The following is a 22,548-nucleotide window of genomic DNA, read 5'->3' on the forward strand; positions in this document are numbered from 1 at the left end:
GGACAAAATTTTCTATAGAAATAAAATTTTGGTAGATTATTTTTGGCTCCATGATTATGAACCGATATGGACCAATTTTTGTGTGATTGGACCAATTTTGGTATGGTTGTTAGCGACCATATACTAACACCACGTTCCTAATTTGAACCGGATCGGATGAATTTTGCTCCTCCAAGAGGCTCCGGAGGTCAAATCTGGAGAATGTTTTATATGGCACGGTTGTTAAAGATCATATACTAACACCATGTTCCAAATTACAACCGGATCGGATGAAATTTGCTTCTCTTTGAGGCTCCGCAACCCAAATCTGGTATCGGTTTATATGGGCGCCATATATAATTATGGACCGATGTGGACCAATTCTTGCACGGTTGTTAGAGACCATATACCAATACCATGTACCAAATTTCAGCCGGAACGGATGCAATTTGCTCCTCTTTGAGGCTTCGCAAGCCAAATATGGAGATCGGTTTATATGGGGTCTATATATAAATATGGACCGATGTGGACCAATTTTTGCATGGTTGTTAGAGACCATATACCAATATCATGTACCAAATTTCAGGCGGATCGGATGAAATTTGCTTCTCTTTGAGGCTTCGCAACCCAAATCTGGGGATCGGTTTATGTGGGCGCTATATAATTATGGACCGATGTGAACCAATTTTTGCATGGTTATTAGAGACCATATACCAACACCATATACCAAATTTCAGCCGGAGTGGATGAAATATGCTTCTGTTAGAGGCTCCACAAGCCAAATCTGAGGGTCCCTTTATATGGGGGGCTATACGTACCATTCGACCTACATCGATAACAACTACTTATGCCAAGTTTCAAGTCGATAGCTTGTTTCGTTCGGAAGTTAGCGTGATTTCAACAGACGGACGGACGGACGGGCGGACATGCTTAGATCGACTCAGAATTTCACCACGACCCACAATATATATACTTTATGGGGTCTTAGAGCAATATTTCGATGTGTTACAAACGGAATGACAAAGTTAATATACCCCCATCCTATGATGGAGGGTATAAAAAAAAAAAACTTTTCATCAAGACAACGCACCAGCACACAAGAGTGTTTTAACAATGGCTAAAATCAACGAATTAAAGTACGAGTTGCTTGACCACCCACCTTATTCTCCTGATTTAGCTCCCAGTGACTTTTACTTGTTCCCAAATCTAAAAAAAATCCTTGCTGGAAAACTATTTAAATCAAGTAATAGAATTGCTAGAAAAGCGTTGGATTAAGTGTATTTAAGTTTCAGGAGATTATATTAAAAAATAAAAATATTTTTGAAAAACTAACTATTCTCTTTCATTGATAGGCTAAGAAGTTTCCGAACCGCCCTCGTATTGTAATGGTTCGGAAAATAAAGATTGGGAAAATTTAGCGTTTTGCGAATTCGTAAACCAGAACAGGGGGAATATTTCGATGTGTTACAAACGGGATGACAAAGTTAATATACCCCCCATCGTATGTTTGAGGGTATAAAACAAGAGAACAAAATTAATTATTTTTAATAAATTTTCTTCAATTTGACAAAAAGTATTAACTTATTTGTAACATGTTGCAATTAGAAAACTATTTTAGTTTAACTTTTCTAAAATAAATCTACATTTTCTTCCACGGTGGGTTCACTTTTTTTTGGGTGTATATATGTATCGCCCGTTTTTGAAAAATTTACTCCTTATGACTTTATTTCTGACCATAATAGCCCTTTATAATACCCGATCTTACTCTAATGTAATGTAATGGTAACCTTCTGTGGTATCAACCAAATCTGGAAAATATCATATAAATCGGTTCAGATTTAGATATAGCTCCCATATATATGCATCGATCGATTTTCCCAAATATGGGCATATACTCTTACATGTATTAGCCGATCGTACTTAGACTTACATGTATCGATTACATACATTTTTTGCCCTATTTTCAGAAATTTGTATTTATTACCCACATTAATTGGGCGATTTCCTATTTTTATACCCTGCGCCACACTGTGGAACATGGTATAATAAGTTAGTGCATATGTTTGCAACACCCAGAAGGAGACGAGATAGACACATGGTGTCTTTGGCAAAAATTCTCAGGGTGGGCTCTTGAGTCGATATAGCGATGTCCGTCTGTCCGTGAACACATTTTTGTAATCAAAGTCTAGGTCGCAGTTTTAGTCCAATCGATTTCAAATTTGGCACAAGTATGTGTTTTGGCTCAGAATAGATCCCTATTGATTTCGGAAGAAATCGGTTCAGATTTAGATATAGCTAATTTGCTTAAAATTTTGCACAGGAAGAACAATTAATACTATAGTCAAGTGTGCCAAATTTTATTGAAATCGGTTCAGATTTAGATATAGCTCCCATATATATCTTTCGCCCGATATGGACTAATACGGTCCCAGAAGCCAGAGTTTTACCCCAATTTGGTTGAAATTTTGCACAGGGAGTAGAATTCACATTATAGCTATGCGTGCCTAATTTGGTGGAAATCGGTTCAGATTTAGATATAGCTCCCATATATAGCTTTCGCCCGATTTACACTCATATGACCACAGAGGCCAATTTTTAACTCCGCACAGGGAGTAGAATTAGCACTGTAGCTATGCGTGCCAAATTTGGTTGAAATCGGTTCAGATTTAGATATATCTCCCATATATAGCTTTCGCCCGATTTACACTCATATGACCACAGAGGCCAATTTTTAGCTCCGATTTAGTTGAAATTTTGCACAGGGAGTAGAATTAGCATTGTAGCTATGCGTGCCAAATTTGGTTGAAATCGGTTCAAATTTAGATTTAGCTCCCATATATATGTTTTTCCGATTTCGACAAAAATGGTCAAAATGCCAACATTTTCCTTGTAAAATCGCCACTGCTTAGTCGAAAAGTTGTAAAAATGACTCTAATTTTCCTAAACTTCTAATACATATGTATCGAGCAATAAATCGTAAATAAACTTTTTCGAAGTTTCCTTAAAATTACTTCAGATTTAAACGTTTTCCATATTTTTTTACTAACTAGTGCATTAGCCGACTTTAATTTTGAGTCTATAGATTTTGTAGAAGTCTATCAAATTCTGTCCAGATTGAGTGATATTTAAATGTATGTATTTGGGACAAACCTTTATATATAGCCCCCAACACATTTGACGGATGTGATATGGTATCGAAAATTTAGATCCATAAAGTGGTGCAGGATATAATATAGTTGGCCCGCCCGAGTTTAGACTTTCCTTACTTGTTTTTTAAATAAAAATAAGGATATAAAAATCTTATAACATAACCCAAGCTCATATAGATAAAAGATAGAATGTGTGTGTATTCATAGATTCATTTTTTGTTTTCATTTATTATACATAATCTATAACTTAATACTAATACATCGCGTACTGGTAATAGTTCTACCTATATGCCGATATAGCCATTTTTAAAAGTGAACACTAAAATTTATACTCAATATACACATAACAGAGATATCTACCACTTTGGGAAAAAGCATTCCTTTAATGGTAGCCAAAAGCCTCTATCGGAGTTTACACTAAACCACGTTGGGGCTAGACCCCAATATCACACAAATCCTTAGCACAATGGAATATTCATTCAGACTGCCAATTACTTGGTCATATTGTAATTCGTGTTGTGATATTGTTTGTTGCGTAGACCAATAGGCATTTTCTGTGCGGGATCAAATTCAACAGTCCTGGTATACTTGACCAAACGATTACCGGCAGCTTTACGCCAATATGAGATTTGTGTGGCATTACGGCCCAGGATATAGCGAGTAGTGCTACTAACCAAAGAATTCACTTTACCACCTCCGCTCATGATGTATAAGGGTTTCTTCCTTGTTGGTGTTTTTTTCAAAATAAAATCAAAATTATATTTTCTAGATATTGGAATAGTTATCGGGATATCGAGTTTTCGTCCTTGTTGCTTTGTCAACACTTGCCGGGGTACTAGTTTGTGTTCTAGTTGATTTCGCTCTGTGCTTTCATTCACAATTTGACGGCCATTTATATTTGCTTTATGCTTTAATCTAACTCAGCATTTATTCCGAAACCTCAGAAAGCCATTGACTGGTATGTGCCAGTTGTAATACCCCCGTCCGCCCCTTCGCATTGAGTAGAAGTACTCGTAGTCTGTAGTCGTTTTGTTTTTAATCAGTCTCGGGGATCACGCTACAGTTTTACGTTTTTTTGCTGATATTTTCCATTGGCGTTTTTTTTTTATTTTTTTATTTAAGTTTCCATCGAGATCGGTGCGCCAACGATTTGTTTTGTTTTGAGTGTTTTTTGTTTTTGTTTTTCATTATCAGCTTTAGTTTATTATTGTTTTTTTTTTTTCTTTATGCATTGTTTTTTTTTTTATTAATTTGTCATCATCACCACCTTTCCTTATCAAAGTCTCAAAAATGCCATCTGTTATATGGGGGGTCGAAGAGGTTTTGAGGAGCCGTCAAGGGGGGTTTTATATGTTACACCTTAACTCATAACTAGGTTAATAAACATGCCATCTGTGAATGATAACCCTGTTAATTTTTGGGTGAAATGTAAGCATTGGTGTTTTCCCATTGGTTTGGTTCGTGGAATTTTTCTGGATGCTAATCATCGTAATATGCTATGCCCCTCCAAAAAAATTTTTTTTTGGTCCTTGGATAATTACATTACGTGTCGAAATAAAAACTAACCATTTTTGCGAACTTGACAGGATAACCGGTTATTCGAGCTTAATATCCCAGCAAAAAAAGCGTCGCCAAAAAAGTAATGAAAATGTTCTTTTTGGATCCGGAAGTGGTGCAAAATTGACGCAGAAGCGGTGAATTTAACATGGGCTTGTCATAGGAGAAAAGTCCTCCATTTCAATAGCCGTTGCACTGAATTTGCATCACTTCTTTAGGTGTGATCCGAATTCAATGTTTTGGATGTAAATTAAAAAATTCTGTGATATTTTGTCAAAAAAATCATTTTTATAATTTTTTATAATTTTTAATGGATTCTAACGCTTGTCGAAAACGTTTGACTTCAAATATTTTCAAAAATGCACAATTTTTTCAGATTGGATTTAGCATTTTTGTCGACAAAATTTTAATGATTTGTAACATTTTATCAATTCTTACTCTGTTTTTAACCTAATTGAAACAAAAAAGTTAAAAATGCCCATTAAAATTATGAAAAAACCAAGTTATAAAAAATTTAATTAAAAGAACTTCCTGGGTAGTTAAAATAAAGAACATCATTGGAAGTGCTTCTTCTGGAAGTGCTTTTAAAGTTGTGCCTTTGGAAGAACTTCCAAATTTTTTTGCTGGGATGTAATACCCATATTGTAACCCCCTATTTTACGTAAACTTTAAACATACTTGTGCCACACAAATTTCTTCAATAACGTGTCAATAAATTGTTATACTCTCCACCATACACTCAAAAAAACAGTTTTCTCGGTTCCAAAGATTTTGACCTTCCCTTAAGGATTTTGGTATTGATTGCGAGCCAAAGATGCGGCTTCTGTAAAATAAAGAAATTTTTTAGCGGCTTTAAATCTAGGACAAATAAAATTAAAATTAGGATAAAATTAAAATTAGGATAGATCTCATATATCAAATTTTCATTAAATTTTCCGGTTTATAAATAAAGGTACTCACGTACAAACAATTGCCACTTTAAATCTCCAAATTATTACGGATACTTCAAAGTAATAAACGTTTTCTTAATTCCGACAACCTTTAAACCAAGGACGCTAAATCCTCAAAATAAGTCTTAGCCTATATTTGAAGCGTTTTTATCTTAAATCTAAAGTTTCAATATTTCAGTTAATTTAAGGACAATTTCTTTAAATCAAAAATGTGTTTCTTTACTTTAAGGAAAATTAGCCTTAGTTCAAAGACATGCGACTTTAACGGAGGGACACAAAATTTGCAAAATTTGTGTCCTAAATTTAATGAAAAAAAATTGAAGCAAAGATAAAAAATTTTACTTTAATTAAAATTTCATTATTTTAATGAAATTTGTCCTTATTATTTCGTAAATTTCGCATTCTAAAATTTAGGTTGCGTAATCTTTAATATCACGAAAATATTGTTTTTCAGTGTAGGATGTATACCTCCACCATGGGGGGTATATTAACTTTGTCATTCCGTTTGTAACACATCGAAATATTGCTCTAAGACCCAGTAAAATATATATATATATATATATATATATATATATATATATATATATATATATATATATATATATATATATATATATATATATATATATATATATATATATATATATATATATATATATATATATATATATATATATATATATATATATATATATATATATATATATATATATATATATATATATATATATATATATATATATATATATATATATATATATATATATATATATATATATATATATATTGTGTCGTGGTGAAATTTTGAGTCCATCTGAGCATGGCCGTCTGTCACGCTAACTTCCGAACGAAACAAGCTATCGACTTGAAACTTGGCACAATTAGTTGTTATTGATGTAGGTCGGATGGAATTGAAAATGGACCATATCGGACCACTTATACGTATAGCCCCCATATAAACCGACCCCCATATTTGGCTTGCGGAGCCTCTTAGAGAAGCAAATTTCATCCGATCCGGTTGAAATTTGGTACGTGGTGTTAGTATATGGTCTCTAACAACCATGCAAAAATTGGTCCATAATTATATATAACCCCCATATAAACCGATCGCCAGATTTTACCTCCGAAGCCTCATGGATGAGCAACTTTCATCCGATCCGTTTGAAATGTGGTACGTGGTGTTACCATATGGTCTCTAACAAGCATGCAAAAATTAGTCTATATAACCAATCCCCAGATTTGGTTTTGGAGCCTCTGGGAGGAACAATTTTCATCCGATTCAGTTGAAAGTTTGTATTTTGTGTAAACATATAAACACTACAACATGCACGATTTTATCCATATCGGTCCATCATTAACAGGTTGGCTAATAAGTCCCCGGTCTAATAAATAAAAACACATTTTTTTGTCAAAAATCGTTTTTATTATTCAACATAGTTCCCTTCAAGAGCGATATAACGATTATAACGACCTTCGGTTTTGCCTCAAAATAGGCCTCAGTTTCGGCGATCACCTCTTCATTGCAGCCTGCGAGCATCCTTTTGAAGTTTGAGAACAAGAAAAAGTCGCTGGGGGCCAGATATGGAGAATACGGTGGGTGGGGATGCAATTCGAAGCCCAATTCATGAATTTTTGCCATAGTTCTCAATGACTGGTGGCACGGTGCGTTGTCTTAGTGGAACAACACTTTTTTCTTCTTCATATGGGGCCGTTTTGCCGCGATTTCGACCTTCAATAACGCCATATAATAGTCACTGTTGATGGTTTTTCCCTTCTCAAGATAATCGATAAAAATTATTCCATGCACATCCCAAAAAACAGAGGCCAGCGGACTTTTGAGTATTTCCACGCTTCGGAGACGGTTCACCGGCCGCTGTCCACTCAGCCGACTGTCAATTGGACTCAGGAGTGTAGCGATGGAGCCATGTTTCATCCATTGTCACATATCGACGGAAAAACTCGGATGTATTACGAGTTAACAGCTGCATACACCGCTCAGAATCATCAACACGTTGTTGTTTTTGGTCAAATGTGAGCTCGCGCGGCACCCATTTTTCACAGAGCTTCCGCATATCCAAATATTGATGAATGATATGACCAACACGTTGCTATGATATCTTTAAGGCCTCTGCTCTCTCGATCAAATCATTCAAAATCATTTTGTGGATTTTTTTGATGATTTCGTCGGTAACCACCTCTTTCGGACGTCCACTGCGTTCACCGTCCTCCGTGCTCATTTCACCACGCTTGAATTTTGCATACCAATCAATTATTGTTGATTTCCCTGAAGCAGAGTCCGGAAACTCATTATAAAGCCAAGTTTTTGCTTCCACCGTATTTGTTCCCTTCAGAAAACAGTATTTTATCAAAACACAAAATTCCTTTTTTGTTCCATTTTTTTCATAATAACAAAAGTTGCTTCACAAAAGACGCTCTATCTGACAAACTAATTGACTTACAGACATCAAATTTTGACACGAATCGTTTGAAGTTTGGTACTATATAAAAATAATATGCATTTAATACTAGCGACGCCATCTATGTGTCAGACCGGGGACGGTTGTTTTGACAACACATGATGTCATTTTTATGTTGTCAGATTGACCCCGTCTGTTCTCAGTTTGACAACACATGTGTGTTGATACACTTTCATGAACGGATCGTTTTGAAGTCACCACGCCGTTCATGATTTTTTCTATGGGTGTAAGGGAGCCACCGTGGTGCAATGGTTAGCATGCCCGCCTTGCATACACAAGGTCGTGGGTTCGATTCCTGCTTCGACCGAACACCAAAAAGTTTTTCAGCGGTGGATTATCCCACCTCAGTAATGCTGGTGACATTTCTGAGGGTTTCAAAGCTTCTCTAAGTGGTTTCACTGCAATGTGGAACGCCGTTCGGACTCGGTTATAAAAGGAAATCCCTTGTCATTGAGCTTAACATTGAATCGGGCAGCACTCAGTGATAAGAGAGAAGTTCACCAATGTGGTATCACAATGGACTGAATAGTCTAAGTGAGCCTGATACATCGGGCTGCCACCTAACCTAACCATGGGTGTATATATAGCGGTCAATAACTGAATTATATACGTATTTCATCTGTTTTTATACCCTCCACCATAGGATCGGGGGTATATTGACTTTGTCATTCCGTTTGTAGCACATCGAAATATTGCTCTAAGACCCCATAAAGTATATATATTCTGGGTCGTGGTGAAATTCTGAGTCGATCTGAGCATGCCCGTCCTTCCGTCCGTCCGTCTGTTGAAATCACGCTAACTTCCGAACGAAACAAGCTATCGACTTGAAACTTGGCACAAGTAGTTGTTATTGATGTAGGTCGAATGGTATTGCAAATGGGCCACATCGGTCCACTTTTACGTATAGCCCCCATATAAACGGACGCCCAAATTTGGCTTGCGAGGCCTCTAAGAGAAGCAAATTTCATCCGATCCGTCTGAAATTTGGTACATGGTGTAAGTATATGGTCTCTAACAACCATGCAAAAATTGGTTCACATCGGTCCATAATTATATATAGCCCCCATATAAACCGATCCCCAGATTTGACCTCTGGAGCCCCTTGAAAGAGCAAAATTCACCCGATCCGGTTGAAATTTGGTTCGTGGTGTTAGAAACTACTGAGAGAGGATAATGCACAGATAAAAAACCGTTTTGTTGTCCGGACGAAATATAGATTGAACCGTTGACCATGTGTAAGCAAAGCAGGCGCTAACCATTACAGCATGATAGCTCTCTAACGATATCCATTTGTGGTTTTTCAGCCAAATATAAAGCCAATCCCGCTTGATTTTCATCGCGAATATTTTTTTTTTATGAACGCAATAAATCAAAACGCTTTTGTAAGGTTTTAAATAATACAATGAACTGTAACTGAAATAAATTTGTTAGCTGCTGTCTTTCGAGAGGTTTCGAAATGTTAGCAACTTGAAGTTAGTGCCGAGCCTACACTAACAGAAGAAATTGCGTTCTACAATCGTCAACAAACGGGGTCAAAATAAAACGGAAACGTTCACAAAAAATCAAAACGGAATGTTCACGATTTCATGAACGGCATTTGTTTCTCTTTGGCCATGAAAAGTCTTAAAATAATCGTTAGACGTTGTTATGGCACCTCCGCCGGCAGTGCAATGTCTTAAGGCGACTGTTAACGCATATGGTGCAGGCAACACAGGTTCGAGTCACGGTAGCGGAAATCTTTTTTTAATTTTGTTTATAAATTCGTAACCATCACGTTGTCAGATCATGAACGCTGGTTGTTGGTTTGACAACGCATGGTATCATTTCAACGTTGTCAGATTGACCCCGTCTGTTCTCAATTTGACCACACATATGTGTTGATTCACTTTCATGAACGGATCGGTTTGAAATAACCACGCCGTTCACGATTTTTTCTATAGGTGTAGAACCAATGTTTTGCATAGGCACATTTTCAGACAAATCAATATTATTTATACCCTGGCCACTTGTTGTTCAGTTATGGATTTTCGTATTTTTTATGTGTTAAATAAAAATCGAATGCAATACGACCTACATGCTGCAATCAAGCTTTCGCATAACCTTGATACTAATTCTCATTGTCAAGTTCAATTTAATCGCTTCAGTATTTTTTGCAAATATTTTCCATCTCAAAACGAGCTAATCTCAACACGAGCTATGCAAGCCACTCTAAAGTCCGATGATTTCACATTACAAAGTACTGGCTTATTATGAGATCATTTTGAAAGCGATTTATAGTGATTTCCGGAAATTTTTCTGTAAATGCAATACAATTATAGTGAAGCATGGACAATTTGTGTTCATTCCATGTTATAGACTAGCAGTTTGACCGATATATTTAAAGAGTAAACCTAGAACCCATATGCCATTAACGCCATCTATATACGGTGTCCATCACGTACCAAACTGATTGTAAAATTTTATGTTATTTTCGACATTCTTTCTTTTTGATAAAAATTTGTGTTATTTCTGACATTTTTTGCTTTCGAACAATAATGCCCCATCTCTGTATATCGAACGAAAGTTTTGAGTTCCGCTATTTCGAAAGGCAAATCACTTCATATTTTGTTGTCGAGTAGGAAACGAACGTATTCTCATAACAACGAAATTAACTTTCAACAAGTAAATACGGACTTAAGTTCGGTCGGGCCGAATGTTATATACATTGAAAAAAATATTTACGTGATATTAAATATTACGCATCCTAAATTTTAGGATGCGAAATTTACAAAATATTAAGGACAAATTTCTTTAAAATAATGAAATTTTAATTAAAATAAAGTTTATAATCTCTGCTTCAAAAATTTTTTCTTTAAATTTAGGACACACATTTTGTTAAAGTCGCATGTCTTTGAACTAAGGCTAATTTTCCTTAAAGTAAAGAAAGAAAAATTTTTGATTTAAAGAAATTGTCCTTAAATTAACTAAAATATTGAAACTTTAGATTTAAGATAAAAACGCTTCAAATATAGGCTAAGACTTATTTTGAGGATTTAGTGTCTTTGGTTTAGTTTTTTTTTTTTGAATTAAAGAAACATTTTTTTTCTTTGAAATATCCGTTATAATTTGGATTTTTAAACTGGTATTTGTTTGTGTGCGAGTACCTTTATTAATAAACCGCGAAAAAAGAATGAAAATTTGATAAATGCGATCTGTATCCTAATTTTAATTTTATTGGTCTTAGATTTAAAGCAAGATAGGTCGCAAAGAAACCGCATCTTTGGCTCGGAATCAATACTAAAATCCTTAAGGGAAGGTCAAAATCTTTGGATCCAAGTAAACTTTTTTTTGAGTGTATCCGGGTTACTTGAAAATATATAAAATTTCTGATGGATTTCATGACAGATACTCTGGCAAGAAAACATATACACGCATAGAAAAAATCATATTTCAAAACGATTCGTTCATGAAAGTGAATCAACACACATGTGGTGTCAAACGGAAAACAGGCGGTGTCAATCTGACAACGATAAAATGACACCATGCGTTGTCGATACAACAACCAGCGTTCCTGATCTGAAAACGTTATGGTTACGAATTTATAAACAAAATTAAAAAAAGATTCCCGCTACGGTGAACCTGTGTTTTCGCCTTAGCGCATTGCACCACTGAGGGAATTGCCATAATAACGTCTACGGGTTATTCTAAGACTTTCCATGGCCAAAGAAACACGATTGCCGTTCATGAAATCGTGAATGCCCATGAACGAAATTGTGAACATTCCGTTTTGATTTTTTGTGAACGTTTCCGTTTCATTTTGTCACCGTCCGTTCACGTCTATGGAATGTAATTTTTATACCCACGGCCATAGAATGGTGATGGGGGTATAATAACTTTGTCATTCCGTTTGTAACACATCGAAATATCGATTTCCTACTATATAAAGTATATACGGTATAACCATGTCCGTCTGTTTGTCTGTTGTAATCACGCTACAGTCTTCAATAATGAAGCTATCGTCCTGAAATTTGGCACAGATTCGTCTTTTGGTTGCAGGCAGGTCAAGTTCGAAGATGGGCTATATCGGTCAAAATTCATCCGATCTGTACCGTAAATGGTGCCTATGGGTCCATGTTTTGGTATAGACCCCAAATAGAACGATGCCCTAATTTTATTTCTTGTGCTTCTAGAAACCGTATTTTCAATTTTCGATTTGTCGGAAATTTTAAATCTAGACGTATTTTATGAGCACAAATAGGTTTGCAGAAAATAGGGTCTATCGATCCATTTTTTGGTATAGTCCCCATATAGACCGATTTCCCAATTTTACTTATTGGGATTCTAGAAACCATAGTTTTTATCCAATTTGCCTGAAATTTGAAATCGAGAGGTTTTTTAGGGCCATAAATAGGTGTTCCGAATATATTGTGTATCGGTAGACATTGTTTGGTTTTGGACATGTTTTTGGCATAGCACCCACCGTACGTGAAATGGATCAAACACAGGACTGGTACAGGACTAGACCAGAACTAGGACTTGTCCATGCTGAGTCCTAGTTCTGGTCAAGACGTTTGGAAGGGACCGGTCACTTTATAATGGGTTTGTCATTGACGGGGTAAATTTACACTTTAGGACACGCCTTGGACTCGTTCCTAAGGACACGTCCTGGGGCATTTTAGTGGTAGCACTCCATAGATAGGTCCTCATGAACCACCCAGCAAAAAAATTTTGAAGTTCTTCCAAAGGCACAACTTTAAAAGCACTTCCAGAAGAGGCACTCCCAATGATGTTCTTTATTTTAACTACCCAGGAAGTTCTTTTAATTCAATTTTTTATAACTTTGTTTTTTCATAGTTTTAATGGGTAATTTTAACTTTTTTTGTTTCAAATACGTTAAAAACAGAGTAAGAATTCATAAAATGGTACAAATCATTTAAATTTTGTCCAAAAAAGTGCTAAATCCAATCTGAAAAAATTGTGAATTTTTTAAAAATTTTTGAGGTCAAACGTTTCCGACAAGCGTTAGAATCCATTAAAAATTATAAAAAATTATAAAAATTATTTATTTGACAAAATATTACAGAATTTTTTAATTTACATCCAAAATATTGAATTCGGATCACACCTAAAGAAGTGATGCAAATTCAGTGCAACGGCTGTTGAAATGGAGGACTTCCGTCCTATGACAAGCCCATGTTAAATTCATCGCTTCTGCGTCAATTTTGCACCACTTCCGGATCCAAAAATAACATTTTCATTACTTTTTTGGCGACGCTTTTTTTGCAGGGCAGTCTCGGACAAACTCTTAGAAATCTGTTTCAGTTTGGTTATTGCAATCACACCAGAAATGAAAAACTTTTGAAAAATGTTGAACAATAGGTTATTCTAGTAATTCTACTTCACAAAATGTGTAGATCCAATACGGTTTTTATATCAAGCTGGTATGGAAATCATTAAATTATCACTATTTAAAAACTGCGACAAACTGGATCACCGGTACCAGTACTGTGATAGGTCCGTCAGTGGCAATTTGCACCAATTTCCCATAGGGCATACACTCAGCAAATTGAACGTCGTAACTACAAGTAAATTCCATAATACTGAGTAGTTCAAAATTAACTCAGTGGAAGTGAATTGAACTTACGGCTATTACCAGCAAAATGGTTAAGAACTCCCAATGAGTTCGTAAATGGACTGAAGCAAATATAATAACAGGGAATACGTATTTTCTCGAACGTACGAAGAGGTTTCTCAGCGTTACTGAACCTTTACTGTGCAATATTACGAAGTCTAGTTGGACACGAAATTACCAGTTTTAGTATAAATAAACTAGCAATGAATGCTAATTCTAACTACCGTTAAGTAAATCTATTTCTAGACAATAATTCGTCTCCGAAACATGTGCTCGTGTGGTGTTTCTAAAAATAGACACCCTTGATTGTATGTGCTAGCGAATACATGCAGCCAAACAAGAAAAGAATAAACAAAGTCACATTTGGTTGTTGATGAGTAGAAGAGCTAAGTGGCCCAGTGAATAGTGTGTTTAGTTAGAAAACTGATGGTACGCGGTTCGATCCTCCGTCCGGACAAAAGGTAAAATTTTATAAAATGATACAAATAAAATCAAATAAATAATTCTGACGGATTTGTACTACAGAAGAGTAAGTGGTTTGTTTTAAATATAATATAACATGTAGAAATGGGGATCCTCCCCCTTGAGGTTTCCTTGCTCCAAGTCACCACGTGGTCTAGGAAATCCAGAAAATTAATTTTTTCGTTTTTAAAAAATTTATTATTTAGTTATTTTTTACTTCTGAACAGTTAAATTTGAACTTGACAAAAGTTAAAGCAAATTGCTAACCTATAGGAATATGTTGAACTTACTATGGGTACATGCTTCTTTAGCGACATACGAAGTTCAATATTAACCCTGGTTAGTTAAAAATAATTCAGTAATGGATTCACTCTTCTCTGAGTGTATAGACTGATCTCTCGATTTCACTCCTTGGGCTTGTATAAACCGTAGTTGTTTTCTAAATTTGTCTGAAATTTTAACGGATTTAGTTTTTAGCGGTCCATTTGGTAAGGCCTCCATATAGACCGATGTCACTTCTTGTGGGTATAGAAGGCGCACTGATCATGAAAACTTGCATGAAATTGAAAGCAACATTTCCAGATTTTATTTCTTCCAGTCATTTCAATAATGGAGGTAAAAATCTACAAATTTTAAATTTCAAATCAAGGCGTTAGTTCACGTGACACGAAATTGTCGTGACTCACGAAAATTTTCGTGACTCACGCGTGAGTCGTGAGTCACGCTCATGGCAACAGCGTGAGTGTGCGTGAGCGTGATTAACAAACCAAAATATCGTGCGTGAGCGTGAGTCACGAAAATAATATCTTCGTGAGTGTGCATGAGTAACGAATTACCCTCACGAAAATAATCCCGCTCACCAACATAAAACCCTTAAGAGTTAAATTCATTTACAATGTTAGTGACACCTGGGATGTTAAGAGTGTAATAAAGCTCTCGATTTTAATAATGCTCATGTTTTCAGACACGTTGCTAAGGTAAATTACTCATAAAATTATTCGTGAGTCACGACATTCTTCGTGAGTAACGATAAAAATACCGTGACTCATGACATTTTCGTGAGTGAGTACAAATGTTCTTTTCGTGAGTGTGCGTTAGCGTGAGTCCTACCGAGCAATGTCGTGCGTGAGTAAGATTTTTCCGTCGTGAGTGTGCGTGAGCGTGACTAAACTATTACTCACGCGCACACCTCTAACACCTTCACGAGATATTTGTGATTCCTCTTAATATCAAACAAAAATGGTTGTTATAAATCCAGAACCCGATCTAGTCTTCATATGTTAGGTAGAATCTTTAAATTTATATTCGGAAAATGTACTGGTTGAACTGGACTGTATAGGAGAATATCTGTCATAAACCCCCCTGAAATTTTCAAAGGAAACTACACTCATCAAAAAAAAGTGAACCCCATATTTCACTAAAGCCGATTTAACTCTCTTTTAGTTCATGGAATTATTACGTTTTAGGAAAGTTTCCCTAACTTAAATATTTTGTTGCGTACGTTAGTTAAATTAACTGAAACAGAGGAAAAATTTATACACAAATGAAGCATAAAGATAAACTAAATTCGTGTCTCCCACAAACTAGTTTAGAATTTCTTAAAACTTGTACATTTTACCAATAATGAGCCCCTCTTAAACTTCGTATGGCACTAAAGACATTCTTGCAATTTTGAACTCCAATTTTTTTCCTTCAAACTATAAAATTTTCTTCAACAAGTGCAAAAAAATTAATTAAGTCTAATAAATTTTCTTGAATTTGTCGAAAAATATTTACCTATTTTTGTGATATCGGCGTGATGTCAGCGTTTGTAATACTGTTTAGTTAAAATTTTCTAAAAATAATCTTTTTCAGTGTATTATATTTGATTCATGGTGGTGGGTATTTAAGATTCGGCCCGGCCGAACTTACTGCTTTATATACTTGTTATACCCTAAACCACATAGTGGTCAGGGTATAATAAGTTTGATCGGCCAAAAAATGTGTCCTGAGTCGATCTAGCGCTTGGTGTCCGTCCGTCCGTCCGTCTGTCCATGTATTTGTTGTTCACAGGATTCCGGTCGCAATTATTAACCGATTTTGATGAAATTTGGTACAGGGAGTTTTTTGGACACAAGGACGAACGCTATTGAATTTGGAAGAAATCGGATCAAATTTAGATATAGCTCCCATATATATGTATCGCCCGATATCGACAAATGGGGTCACGTTGCGCGTTTTTTCAAACGGATCGTCACCAAATTTGGCAAAAGGTAATCTTTTCCATCACCCTTCAAGTCTGCAAACTTTCATCCAAATCGGTTCAGATTTAGATATAGCTCTCATATATATGTATCGCCCGATTTTCCCAAATTTGGCCACAAAACCTTTATTTATCAACCGATCTTACTCAAAGTTGGCTAAATATAATCTTCTATAGCACTAACTATATGTGCAAAAAATCATCGAAATCGGTTCAGATTTAGCTATAGCTCCCATTCATATGTACCGCCCGATTTTTCTAAATTTGGCCATAGAACCCTTATTTATTAACCGATCTTACTAAAAGTTGGCTAGATCCAGTCCTCTATAGTACTAACTATATGTGCAAAATTTCATCGAAATCGGTTCAGGTGTAGATATAGCTCCCATATATGTATCACCCGATTTTGAAAAATTCGCCTCTAATAACCTTATGTTTGACCATACAGGCCTCATTTCTTAACTGATCTTACTCAAATCTTGCACAAGGTAACCTTTTGTGGTATAAATCAAACCCGCAAAATATTATGCAAATTGGTTCAGATTTAGATATAGCTTCCATATATATGCATCGCTCGATTTTCCCAAATTTGGCCATAGTACTCTTATTTATTAACTCAAATTTCAAATTTTGATTTACTAGCCGATCGTATTTATACGTTCTTGTAGCTCTTACATAAGAATATTGCTCGATTTTTACAGATTTGGATTTATTACCCACACTAATTGAACGATTTTCTCTTTTTTTAATAATGGACTCAATATTAGTGGCATACTAGCTCCGAAGGTGCAATATCAACACAGCCAGTGTTGCTAGAAGTAGGGGAAATTCCCTATATGTAGGGTTTTTCTAATATTTAGCGTCTTGTAGGGACGTAGGGCCACAATGAAGGGACATTTTCACTCAATACAATTTGTAATAATTTTTACATTTTGGTGGCTCTAGAGGAGGAAATTAGAAGCCGTCATGGCTTGGTATTTAACAATGTGTGGTAACAACAGTTACCTCTCGTGCAAAAAAAGAATCTAACAAAATTTGAAGATTACCACAAATCTACCAAACAAATATTTCTATAGAAATTTTTGTCAAAACTTTATTCCTGTAGAAAATTTTGTCAACATTTTATTTCTATAGAAAATTTTGTTAAAATTGTATTTCTATAGCAATTTTTTACAAAATATTATTTCTATAAAAAATTTTCTCAAAATTTTATTTCTGTGGAATTTTTTCTCAAAATTTTATTTCTATAGAATTTATTATCACAATTTTATTTCTATAGAAAAACTTCCCAAAAAATTGTTTATAGAAACTTTTTCCAAAATATTATTTCTATAGAGATTCAAAAAAAAAAATTACCAACTGTGACAAGCGTGGTGGTAATACAAATTTATTTTCTAGGTTATATACGTTGCATTTTCACGTTTTAAGATAATAAAGTACTTAGAACCATTTTGTTTTGTAAAATTTGTTTACATTTAACGAAAAATATTGTAGGAGAAATTGTTTGGGAATGTATGGGAAATTGTAGGGTAAACCGAATATTTTCCCTGGCAACACTGACTATGAGCTATAGTCAGATTGAGACAAAGCACCCATAAACATGTACCCTTAATTTTCTTAAATATGCAATTGCGGTTTATCTCAGATCTATATCAATGTTACCCCACAAATGCTTATGATTACTAATTCAGTAAGGGTGGTTTAGGGTATGATATAGTCGGCCCCGCCCGACTTTCTACTTTACTTACTTGTTTTTTTTTTTTTTGATTGGATTTTCATTCGATATACAGAAACATGGCAATGTGTATAAAAGAAACAATTAAAAAACAATGTGCCTTACTACACCCAGAGAAGGAATATGATCACCTCAACCATGTTTCAAGAGCAAAATGTTATGTTTGAATGGTGACCATGTAACATGTTTGTCGCAACCATGTTATTTTCTCGGAGATTATGTGTCTGATTTCGGCAAGCATATTATTTTTGGCGAGAAAAGAACATTTTTGCCACAAACATGTTACATGGTCACCATCCAAAAATAACATTTTGCTCTTTAAACATGGTTGAGGTGATCATATTCCTTCTCTGCGTGTATTATTTGTTACATTACATATTAGCCACCCTATATAGTAGTGGGTATAACAATATTTAAAGCAGGGTTCCTTCATGGGTTTAAAAAGCAACGATTTTGGATAATTTTCCAAGTTTTGTTTTCCGTTTTTCCTGGGATGTAATTTATTTTATTTTTTTTAACTTATTACATATTTAGAAAACTTTCTTATAAATAAATAGGTTCTAAGCAAAAGACTTATAAACTATATATAAAACAATTATGATAAAAAGAATATCTTATCACTTGACTTAATCCACTTAATGGAGGGCCATGCAAAATAGCAGGAAATCTTAAACAATTTCCTGTGTTTGTTTAATAGACTTGTTATGTAGATATATTTCGTTCAAAGGATAAAAATTTAAATTAATCAAATGTTTGATTATGATACTGCTTACTACGTAGTCCAACTGGCATTTTATGGGAAGGATCAAATTCACAGGTTTTTGTATATTTAACCATACGGTTTCCAGCAGCTCGGCGCCAATATGAAGTTTGTGTGGCATTACGACCCACAATGTAGCGAGTGGTGCTTCCTACCAATGTGTTCATTCTGCCAACTCCGCTCATGATTATATATATATATATATATATTTTTTTTTTTTTGAATCCTTGATTATTAATTTTTCGTATAAAATGTCATTTACTGCGTTTAGACAATTGGCCTTGTTCACTATCGTTTTGATTCTATTCTTACCTCAACTATGTGTGGGATATTTATATTGAAAATGTTGAAGCATTTGCAATGTCTAGCCGCCATAATGGCCCATGTAATATGATTACGTACGTTAATTATTTTCACACACGGTGATGTAAAATAACATTCATCATTCTAACAAATGTTTTCTAGTTTTCTAGTTGCGCGTTTTGCTTGGACTTGGACACCTCTTGTAAAATTTGTTTTGATTGTTTCCATCAAGTTCATTATCATTTTTATGGTTTATTTATTTTTCTACTAGAACTTCTTATCACAAAACAATAGTATCACTTCCAGAATGCATGTGAAAGTATTATTATTTTTTTACCGCTAATTTGATTTGTTTTTTATTTTCTTTTTTAATTGTAAGTATATCAATTTGGCCGTTGAATAATATAATTTGTTAAAAATTGTTTAACAAAATCAACATAAATTTTTCCTACCCTGACCTAATGCCATCTGTACATTCTACACTGTTAGAAAAATATGTTTTTCATATGTTCCGATATAAACAAAATGTGTTTCGGGCACAATTTTTAAAAACACTATATATTTAAGTGCAAACATGTAATGTTCCTAAACTAACTCTAAATGTTTGGGACACATATGTGAATATATTATGTTTGGGGCATGAATGTTTCATAAAAATAATATGTGTGAATGTAAATATATATGCATTTACAAATTTCGAGTAAACATATATATGTTGTGATATTTTATTCAGAGAGCGACACAGAGAGAGATAGTATAGAGAAAGAAATAGAGATGGAAACCGGGAGGGTTGACGAAAGATATCAACATAACACAGCGAGAGAATCAAAAGAGAGCAACTTGTGTGAAACCGCTTGTATGTTGTTTCGAAAAACTGTTTTATGACAAGGCCAAAAATTTGATATGCTTAAGTCTAAATATTATTTAGTTTGAATATTAGAATGAGTATTCGGAGTAAAGAGAATAGACATTTGAAAAAAAACAACATGTGCTTTCGCCTTGAGAGCAGCATTTTATGTATGTGTGGACATGTGTTTTGTTTATCATTTTGGCATTATGGGCACAATTTTTTTCTTGGTTCGTTAAAAGAAATCGGAACGTACGAGGAGTATGTCAAAATATTCAGACAAAGGAAATTAAAAAGAAACGGTGAAAAATATACAAAAATTACAAAGGGATCTTCATAAAAATAACGAAAGGGCACTCTACTCTTTTTAGAGTTGGGACAGTAAAATGAAAAACGGAGGAAACAGTGAACAATTATACAGTAAAATGTATAAAAACAAAGTTTAGTTCCCCTTTATTAATAAGTAGTCCAAGAGGACTTGACGGACACCTTCAAATATAAAAGCGGACATTAAGTTCGAGTTTTGCAGCTACAACAATTGAAAACGTTTATTTTCTTTAAAATAAATTATTAAAGAAAAGTAAAAGGCAAAACAGGGTCATTTTAGAGCAATAATGCCAACTTTATACCGGCCTTAAAGGTAAAAATGAAATTAAGTACAAATGCAATAAGTTTTAAATGCAATAAGTTTTAAATGCATTTAAAAAGGTGTTAAATGCTAGTAAAAAACTGTACACGCCTAAATAAATTTATGTGTATATTATAAAATTATTTATGTATGTTTATACTCGACTCCACGTTCTTGTTTTGTTAGAGTTTTTGGATTCCTTCCAAAATTTCAAACTTTTATACCAAAAACAGTTTTTTATTACAAAATTGTTATTTTTCCAATAAAAAAAATAATATTTTATCCAAAAGCTCAGACCATTTCGTTTATATCAAGCACTGTTTCTGACTGTAAATCTTTAATAACCCACATTTCGAAGTTTCATTATAAAAATTGAATATAGTATAAATATAAATGTGTAAATTAAAAAAAAAATGGTGTACGGTCGGAACAGGGATTGAACCCACGACCCTTTGCATGAAAGGCGGACATGCTAACCATTGCTCCACGTGGCAAATAAATGTATGTTTCTGTTAAATAATGTTTTGTTTGCATCGGCTCGTGGGCGCTGCAGACTGCTACATAAATATAACTTATAACGATAATTGTCTATTGATGGCCATAACAGCTACGTAGCCCAGTAGATAGTGTGATGGCTTACAAACTGTATGGTCCTCGGTTCGATTCTCCGTCCAGGCGAAAGGTAAAATTTAAAAAATTATAAAATTGAATAATTTCTTCAACATTATTTGTATTACAGAAAAAGGTGCCAAGAACTAAAAAATTTCGTGGAAGTGAAAATTATGTTAGGGAATGAGCACAATCTTCTTTGGGGAAAATTCTTCCAAGCATATAATATTTTTGGCCCAAAATGCTTCCAAAAATAGAATATGTTCACATAAAACAAACATATTAATGTTTCGGCAGTATCCAATAATATATGTGCTTCCTGCAAAATATGTTTGGAACATACGTTAGAGAGGCGATTTTTTTTGAGGGTGAGGTGAATGTGAATCAATTCCACGACTTTCGTGTCCTACAATCCACTTTCACCGGAGTTTTCGTGAAATCAATTCACTTGCAAAAGTCTTGGCGAAAGTTGAATTATGTCCAAGGTGGGTGTATTTCCGGTTAAAAAAAGTACTCGCGTAAAAAATTAAAAAATTAAATTAAAATAAGTCTATTGATTCCACTTATTTTGATTTCCGACTTAGTGAATTTTTGGGTGATTTGTGCAACCCAGCTGGTTACAGAAAAGTTCAAAAAAGAACGTGGAATTAAGAACACCAAATGTTCACGCTCGTGGATTTGACGTGAATAGTGGAAGTTGAATTGAAGTGGATATCCGAACACGGGTGGATATAGAACCCCAAAGATTATATGGAAATAAATGAAAACAAATCACAATTTTTAGACCCCAAACCACATACACGCAAAGAAAAAAAAACGTTTGGAAAACGTGTACCGAAAACGTTTTTCTTTTGTTAGAGTTTTTTGAATTGCTTCGAAAAGTAAACACTTTTATCACCAAAAAAAATTCGCTTGTTACAAATTTTTTATTATACCCTTCACCACTACTGTGGTACAGGGTATAATAAGTTTGTTCATTTGTATGTAACGCCAAGAAGGAGAAATCATAGACCAACCTTTTAGTATACGGATCGGCTTAGAATTAAATTCTGAGTCGATTTAGCGATGTCCGTCTGTCTGTCTGTCTGTTGATGTATTTTTGTGTGCAAAGTACAGCTCGTTTTAGTCCGATTGTCCTAAACTTTGCTATAGGGTCCTGTTTCGGCTCAAAGACAATTCCTATTGATTTTGGAAAAAATCGGTTCAGATTTAGATATAGCTGCCATATATATTTTTCAC

The 22,548-nt window shown here is 34.5% G+C and overlaps 2 protein-coding genes across 2 annotated transcripts; both read right to left on the minus strand.

Annotated features, from left to right (window-relative positions):
* Positions 1-3,320: 3,320 nt before the first annotated feature.
* LOC142234121 (uncharacterized) lies at positions 3,321-4,008 on the minus strand. The gene has a single exon (XM_075305198.1). The coding sequence runs from the start codon at positions 3,830-3,832 to the stop codon at positions 3,620-3,622; it is 213 nt and encodes a 70-aa protein (XP_075161313.1). The 5' UTR covers positions 3,833-4,008; the 3' UTR covers positions 3,321-3,619.
* A 14,605-nt stretch (positions 4,009-18,613) lies between these two features.
* Positions 18,614-19,229, minus strand: LOC142234645 (uncharacterized). The gene has a single exon (XM_075305810.1). It carries the CDS (start codon positions 19,105-19,107, stop codon positions 18,904-18,906), a length of 204 nt encoding a protein of 67 aa, XP_075161925.1. The 5' UTR covers positions 19,108-19,229; the 3' UTR covers positions 18,614-18,903.
* Between the last annotated feature and the right edge of the window lie 3,319 nt (positions 19,230-22,548).

The sequence above is a fragment of the Haematobia irritans genome, chromosome 4 (assembly GCF_050003625.1).
Source record: "Haematobia irritans isolate KBUSLIRL chromosome 4, ASM5000362v1, whole genome shotgun sequence".
Lineage (NCBI taxonomy): Eukaryota > Metazoa > Arthropoda > Insecta > Diptera > Muscidae > Haematobia > Haematobia irritans.

Bases quoted from the DNA above. Each gene is read 5' to 3' on its own strand.
- LOC142234121 (XM_075305198.1), bottom strand. From the start codon at position 3,832: ATGAGCGGAGGTGGTAAAGTGAATTCTTTGGTTAGTAGCACTACTCGC.
- LOC142234645 (XM_075305810.1), bottom strand. From the start codon at position 19,107: ATGAGCGGAGTTGGCAGAATGAACACATTGGTAGGAAGCACCACTCGC.